Source organism: Pimephales promelas, chromosome 12, assembly GCF_988280905.1.
Source record: "Pimephales promelas chromosome 12, fPimPro1.hap1.1, whole genome shotgun sequence".
NCBI lineage: Eukaryota > Metazoa > Chordata > Actinopteri > Cypriniformes > Leuciscidae > Pimephales > Pimephales promelas.
The window spans coordinates 35,586,175-35,594,300 of record NC_142780.1 but is presented as its reverse complement, the minus strand read 5'-3'; the positions used below and the strand labels follow the sequence as shown (position 1 = coordinate 35,594,300).

At 33.4% G+C, this 8,126-nt stretch overlaps 1 protein-coding gene across 3 annotated transcripts in view; it reads right to left on the bottom strand.

Annotated features, from left to right (window-relative positions):
* Positions 1 to 337: 337 nt before the first annotated feature.
* rftn1b (raftlin, lipid raft linker 1b) overlaps positions 338 to 8,126 on the bottom strand; it is a 135,365-nt gene continuing 127,576 nt past the window's right edge. For 2 of the 3 annotated variants that reach the window (XM_039688748.2, XM_039688750.2), the window contains exons 9-10: positions 7,488 to 7,563; positions 339 to 5,495 (exon numbers count right to left, since the gene is read on the bottom strand). In XM_039688748.2, coding sequence (XP_039544682.2) covers positions 5,106 to 5,495; positions 7,488 to 7,563 — 466 coding nt within the window. In that variant the 3' untranslated portion in view covers positions 339 to 5,105. Of the gene's footprint in view, positions 5,496 to 7,487; positions 7,564 to 8,126 lie in introns of all 3 variants that reach the window. The other variant, XM_039688751.2, reaches the window with a different exon arrangement.

The window sequence follows — 8,126 nt, the reverse complement described above, 5'->3', positions numbered from 1 at the left end:
GGCTTTATATCTCGCAATTCTGACTTTATATCACACAATTCTGACTTTATAATACGCAATTGCAAATTTAAATCTCGCAATTCTGACTTTATATCTCGCAATTTGACTTTAAATCTCGCAATTCTGACTTTATATCTCGCAATTCTGACTTTATATCTCGCAATTCTGACTTTATATCTCGCAATTCTGACTTTATATCTCGCAATTCTGACTTTATATCTCGCAATTGTGACTTTATATCTCACTATTCTGACTTTATATCTCGCAATTCTGACTTTATATCTCGCAATTCTGACTTTATATCTCGCAATTGTGACTTTATATCTCACTATTCTGACTTTATATCTCACAATTCTGGCTTTATATCTCGCAATTCTGACTTTATATCTCGCAATTCCGACTTTATATCTCGCAATTCTGACTTTATATCTCGCAATTCTGACTTTATATCTCGCAATTCCGACTTTATATCTCACAATTCTGACTTTATATCTCGCAATTTGACTTTAAATCTCGCAATTCTGACTTTATATCTCGCAATTCTGACTTTAAATCTCGCAATTCTGACTTTATAACTCGCAATTCTGACTTTATATCTCGCAATTCTGACTTTATATCTCGCAATTCTGACTTTATATCTCGCAATTCTGACTTTATATCTCGCAATTCTGACTTTAAATCTCGCAATTCTGACTTTATATCTCGCAATTCTGACTTTATAACTCGCAATTCTGACTTTAAATCTCGCAATTCTGACTTTATAACTCGCAATTCTGACTTAACATGCAATTGTGACCTTTATATCAATCAATTCTGACTTCTCGCAATACTGACTTTATATCTCGCAATTCTGACTTTATATCTCGCAATTCTGACTTTATATCTCGCAATTCTGACTTTATATCTCGCAATTCTGACTTTATATCTCGCAATTGTGACTTAACACGCAATTGTGACCTTTATATCAATCAATTCTGACTTCTCGCAATTCTGACTTTATATCTCGCAATTCTGACTTTATATCACACAATTCTGACTTTATAATACGCAATTGCAAATTTAAATCTCGCAATTCTGACTTTATATCTCGCAATTTGACTTTAAATCTCGCAATTCTGACTTTATATCTCGCAATTCTGACTTTAAATCTCGCAATTCTGACTTTATAACTCGCAATTCTGACTTAACACGCAATTGTGACCTTTATATCAATCAATTCTGACTTCTCGCAATACTGACTTTATATTTCGCAATTGTGAGAAAAAAAGTCAGAATTGTGAGATTAAAAGTGGCAATTACCTTTTTTATTTTTCATTCTGTGGCGGAAACAAGCTTCCATTGTAATGCACATTATTTGATGTACTATCTAACATTTGATAACCAGTTTAGAACTTTTGTGCAATGTGCACTCTTTATTTTCAAGTAAATGACACAATGCATTGCAATGCATTTTACGTCTAAGGGTGAACTTGTATGAAAACTTGTTTCCGCCACAGAATGAGGAAAATTAATTGCAACTTTCTTTCTTTATCTCACAATTCTGACTTTTTTCTCTCTCTGTGATATAAAGTCGTAATTGCAATGCTTGTTCTAAAGTCAGAATTGTGAGAAATGAACTCGCAATTCTGACTTTTTTTCTCGCAATTGCGACTATCTTGCAATTTGGATTTTTTAACACGCAAGGTATGAGAGTTTATGAAAACTTGCAATTGTGAGATAAAAAAGTCGCAATTATCTTTTAAAATGTTTTATTCTGTGGCAAAACAAGCTTCCATAAAATTCTAATATCAGTAGAAATCAATAATTTCACACGAGAGCGAAGGATTTTGCGTTGAGCAACAGAGAGCTGATTGGTTTAATTTTAGTGGCTTCTGTGTGAATATTATGTCTTTAACACACAGCCTTTTTGTTCGTTTTTAATAATGAAAAAACCAAAACCGTGAGTCAGACAGGATAATGCTTTCTGAAACCATATTCCTGTGATTGAGTTGGATTATGGGATGTGATTTCTGCTAGTCGTTAATAAAAGCCGCAGGAGCGTGTCCTGTTGCTCACTGAAACATCGCAGATGATGACATCACGGTCATGAAATAACCCCTCTATCCCAGCACAACCTTCTGTTATGGATTATCCACGTACATACACTTATTTGCTCATGCAAATTGAAAATTGACGGCGATCTGAATGAAACACGGATTTCGGATTTCGCCTCCATGCAATTTTCATTATAAACTCAGTATCTTTATGAATTCTGTTCAGAGAAAACCATTACTTATTTCATTTTGGTCTATGCACACATGTGCCACATCTCTTGCTATTTTAAACAAGCCATGGTTCATTTTGATTTCATGTTGATAAATTGGTAAAAAACAGTGTCAGTTTTAAAACACGGACTGGATCTGGATGTGGATCAGGGTCAGAATGAACATTAGCAAGTGTCAGTGAGTTAATGTGCCTATAAACACACCTTGTGCTGTAAACTAAAGCAGGGAACATCTAAATCTCGTCATTGCTTTTAGAGAAATGCTGAAATCATTTGCTATAGCCGCTTGTCTCGACGTGAAAGTGAAGCGAAGCCCAACTGGACCGAAACTGAAGCTTGTTAACATCTGCCTCTTTTAAAAGGAATAATTCACCTGAAATGATGATTATTCTGTCATCATTTCATCACCATTTGTTGCAGACATTCAATCGATGATTTATTAATGTATTTTGTGGCTAAGAAAACAATGCAATAATCTAATAAGCATAAAAATATAGTGTACGCACAATGTTATTATGTATATTTATGTTTATTTGAGTCAGATTTTTTCGCCTCATAATTATGACATATACTACTCTTAAAAAAAGTATTTTATTTAAAGATTTTATGAATTTTAATTGTATACACTGTAAAACATATATTTTCATGATTTTTAATCACAAACTTTTTTCTTTTGTGAAATCAACTTAAATAATTTATGTAGTTCAGATAACAATATTTTGAGTTTATAGTGATTAAATCAATATCCTTCATTGTATTAACTCAATTTTTCAATTTCAATTAACTTAAAATTTACGTAAATAAAAAAAGGCAACCAGGTTACTTACTTTTTAAAGTTAAACCAACAATAAAAACATTTTTGTTTTACAGTGTATGAATATGAATCCATTAGGATTTACGTGAAATGTTTTATAAGCTCTAGTTGTTTTACTAGTTCATAATTATGAAAATGTAAGGATTATTCAATTCAAGTTGAGGGAATTTTACTATACACTCTTAGAAGAAAAGGTTCTATATAGAACCTTAAAAGGTTCTATCGTATTTGGAACCCATGTACACTCTTAAAAAAAGGGTTCCTCTGGGTTCTATATAGAACCCTGGGGTTCCGTACTTGGCCAATAGAACCTTTTACCAAAAAAAAATGGTTCTATATAGAACCATTTTGGAGTTCCATATATGAAGCGGGGGATGGAACCATTTCTGGTTCTAAATAGAACCATTTCTTCTAAGAGTGTAGAATTAAAATGTGTAAATCTTGTATGTGATAATTTCAACATTTTATCTGAAAACTATAACTTAGTATGTCAATTTCTCATAATTATGACTTCCTGCATGGTTTGGAACAACATTGACAAATAAAATGATGACAGATTTTTAATTTCTGCGTGAATTATCCCTTTAAACCAGAAAGTTAACGACCCAAACTTACAAAAAAAGTCCCATCTAAAAAAGTAATATCAATATTCCCAGTATGTTTCTCTTAAAGTCTAGAGAATCTGACCTTTTTGTGTTCGGACGGTGCCATGAAATATTCCTATAAAGGTAAACAAAAACATACACAAACAAATGCACCATATACATCACAATAGATTGCTTCTCGCAACGGTCTCCTCGAGTCCCTCTGGGCTCATCCACTAAATATTAATGTGGTTTTCCCATCCAGTGCATCGACTGATCTCTCTCTTCCCATCGGCCCTCCTCTTCCCGGATCCCGGAGTCCTTCTGGCTCTTTAAAGACGCCATCGCTCCAGTTAAACGCTCAGTATTGGTCAAGAGGTGTGTGTGTGTGTGTGACAGTCTGAAACTGAAAGCTTCACCACGGCAACCAGTAGTTTTGTCAAGTCTTGGGCATCTAAACATTAATAAAACAAGACGTTTATTTTTTTCAAGTAAAATTATTAGTGCTGGGCAACGATTAATCACATCCAAAATAAAAGTTTGTGTTTGCATAATATACAGGTGAAGCTCGAAAAATTTTAATATATCAAAAGTTCAGTAATTCAACTTAAAAGGTGAAACGAATATATTATATAGACTCATTACATGCCATGTGAGATATTTCAAGCCTTTATTTGTTATAGTTTACAGATATGAAAACCTTTTCACAATATTCTCATTTTGACTTTGGTGTTTTCATATCTGTAAGCCATAATCATCAAAAAAGGCTTGAAATATCTCATTTTGCATGTAACGAGTCTATATAATATACTGTATTAGTTTAAGCTTTAAAGTTGAATTGAAATGAGATTTTGATCGATATTCTAATTTCGAGTTTTACCTATGTGTACTATACAATGTATCTTGAATATAAATACACACACACATGCATGTATATATTTAAGAAAAATGTGATAATTATGTCAAATATTTATATTTATATACAGTATATAATATAAATGATGTATAAATATATACACATGCAAATATTTCTGAATGCATGTGAGTGTATTTATATATACAAAATACATTTACAGTACATCTATTATGTAAAGACAGACTTTTATTTTGGATGTGATTAATCGTTGCCCAGCCCTAAAAATGATATGATTAATAAGTTATGATAACGTGTTTTTACATTGTATAATCACAGGATTATACAGAGATTCAACTCATTTTTTTTAAAGTCAGTTTAATGTAATTTAAGTTGAAGTGACTTAAACATTCAAGTTGATTGTACTTAAATTGAAGGCATCAATTGAATTGATCTTGTTTTAGGGATGTTTAGATACTGGACAAGACAAAATATTGAGAGATTTTTTTTTTTTTTTTTTTTTGCAAGGTATATAGCATTTTAACATTCATAAAGGCCCACTTCCATTGGCCAGGTGGGTTGAGCGCATCCTCAATCCTGATTGGCTGAGCCGTCTTCCTGTTTGTCCACTTCCTCTTCCTGCCGTCCCGTGTCGTTATACGACCCCATTTCAGCTTCAGTTTTCACACTACTCTCGTTTACCTTCTCCTCAGCGTTTCCATCTCTTTCGCTACTTCCTGCTTCCTGCTTCTCCCTGCCAGCTGTGACATCACTTCCTGTCGCCTCTGTCTCCTCTCCTTCCTCATTACTCATGTTTTCCCCCCGTCGCTCGTTCACGCTTGTATTCGTGTCGTCTGCGCTCTTCTCGGCTCCGCCGCTGCTCTTTTGATCACTCGTCTCTTTCTCTTTCTTCTTCTTGTTCTTTGGTGCGTCTTTCACCGAGTTCTTGTTGGACTTGTTCCGTGCTTTAAAGATGACTTTCTGAAATAGACAATGTCGACAGAGAGTTTTGAGACTTTTTTTTTAAAATAAAAAGATAATGAGATAGACCTAAAATACAAGAACATATTTCATGAATTGTCCCTTTAAAAGTGTGTTTGGTTATAATGCTTTATCATTAGGCTGTTTTATCATCATTTTATGAATCAACACTTCCATAACATTTTTCTATAAAAAATTACACTTTATGTACAATCTTTATCAAAATTCTGATTTATTTAAATGCATTAAGTATTTTATAATTAATTAAAAAACACTGCAAAATGTAATATCTACTTTTTATACAGTTATAAAATTCAATTTTTTATACCTTTTTAAATATAACAATTTATTTTATATAATATAAATAATAGGTAATATTTATTACAAATCACACACACACATATATATATATATATATATATATATATATATATATATATATATATATATATATTCTCTCTGAGGGCAATCATTAATCTAATAAAAATTAATTTAAATGACCTATCTGTAGCCTAAATTATCTTAACAAATCAAAGAAATAACAGTCCATTACAACAGTCCATAGACTAAAAGCACAGCAAAAATATTCCAGTAATGATTTTTACTGTAATGGATATCCGAGACGCAAGATGTCGCTAGTTGCGTTGCGTCACTTGTGAATGAGAGTGAGGCGCGCGAAAGACGTAAAAGTGGCGCCAGTTCAGTTTGCCGCGAGAGCAGATGACGGCGTTGTTATGGATACAAATGTATTAGACCGTTGGATGCCGCGATTGATTAATCAAACGTCAAGTAATCCAGAGAGCCGTGAAATAAATAATTACACGTCGCGTTTTGCTGTGTCGGAAAACTGTCTGAAACCAGATTAGTCAACAGGTGCTTTTATACAATAACAGTGTGTCTGAAAAACCGGACAACAGTGACAGGACTTTGGTCACGCCAGCCCTGAATGAGTCACCTACTGTTACAGTGAAGTAAGTGTCAAAAAGCCTTTCATGCTTTACCATAACCTCTCTCTCTCTCTCTCTCTCTCTCTCTCTCTCTCTCTCTCTCTCTCTCTCTCTCTGATGATAGATGGAAAAAACTATTGTATTTTGTTTTAACAATAACTTATAAACCGTTAAAGTCAGCCCTACTGTGAGCTACGAGGTTGTTAATCGATGATATTTGCTTTTGTTGTCGTCAGCTCGCATGTTTTCACCTTAGTCTTAAAGTAAACATGTTTGACAGTGGAATTCCTGGTGAAAACTACATTACCCATGATGCTGTACAGAAAATTCCACCAATCAGAGAGCCGAAACAAGCAAAACATGCCAAGAGCTATTTAGCTCCGCCCACTCCCTTAAAAAAATGGAATCAAGTCGATATGCCTTCGCTCTCAAATTATATTTCAATAGATATGTATATTTATTTATGTATGCATAGTTTGATATTTTCTTTATCATTTTAACTCGATTATACTGTTTTCGCAATGCTTCATGGGATTGTAGTTCTTTCCCTCTCTGAAGCCACTAAATACAGTCTTTGTATTTTTTTTTCTGATTTTTAAATACTTTTTTGCTTCAAATCAAAGTCTGTAATGTTGCAATGTACTGTAGCACAGCGCGTTTGCATCGGCCCTTTCTTCCAAACAAAAAAAGTAAAAAGACAACACTGCCATGTAAATAAACATCTTCAGGAAAACCACACACGCAGCAACACCCACTACACACATACACTCGCTGTGGTTTTCTTTCAAGTGGCATGGAGCCAAATATTTGTTTAAATTATGCATTGTTCTGTTCAAGCGTCTTGTGCTTTTTTGCCTCATTTTATGTGGCGATTTAAGGAAACGCCTGAACCCTGTAGATACACTGCTAACACAAACTGTGTTTCAGCTGGGCAGCTGCAGAGTGAATGTGTGTGAGTGAGAGTGAGTGTGTGTAAGAGGGTGAGTGTGTTTGTGAGAGTGTGTAAGTGAGTGTGTGTGTGTGTCTGGAATAAGAGTTCACTCACCTTGGATTCTTTCTTCTTGCGAGGCAACATCGGCCTCTGGAGGAAAACGATCTGTTTGGTGGCCAGACTTCCATCACTGATGAGACAGAAGCAGATTAATTAATAATCTAGTCTAGATATGATTATAAGGCTTGGTCCAGGTCTAGAGTGCCTCTATTCCATATATATTTTTCTGAATTCCTTTTTTTCCTTCCATTTAAAAAAATCTACTGGATTCTGTTCTACTGGTTAATTATATGAAATGTTATTAATCAAAGCATTTCTTATTCAACATCAACAAATTAAATCTACACATTTTTTCTATGGATGGGCAATGATTAATCGCATCCAAAATAAAAGTTTGTGTTCACATAATATATGTGTATGTAGTGTGTATAATTAATTTGTATGCACACATGCAGAAATATTTGCATGTATATATATATATATATTTATACATAATTAATATGATATATAAATATAAATATTTGATATATTAATAACACATTTTTCTTAAATATGTACATGCATGTGTGGGTATTTATATCTACAAATTAATTATACACACTACACACACATGTATTATGTAAACACAAACTTTTATTTTGGATGAGATTAATTGCGATTAATCGTTGTCCATCCCTAATTTTTTCATGTATT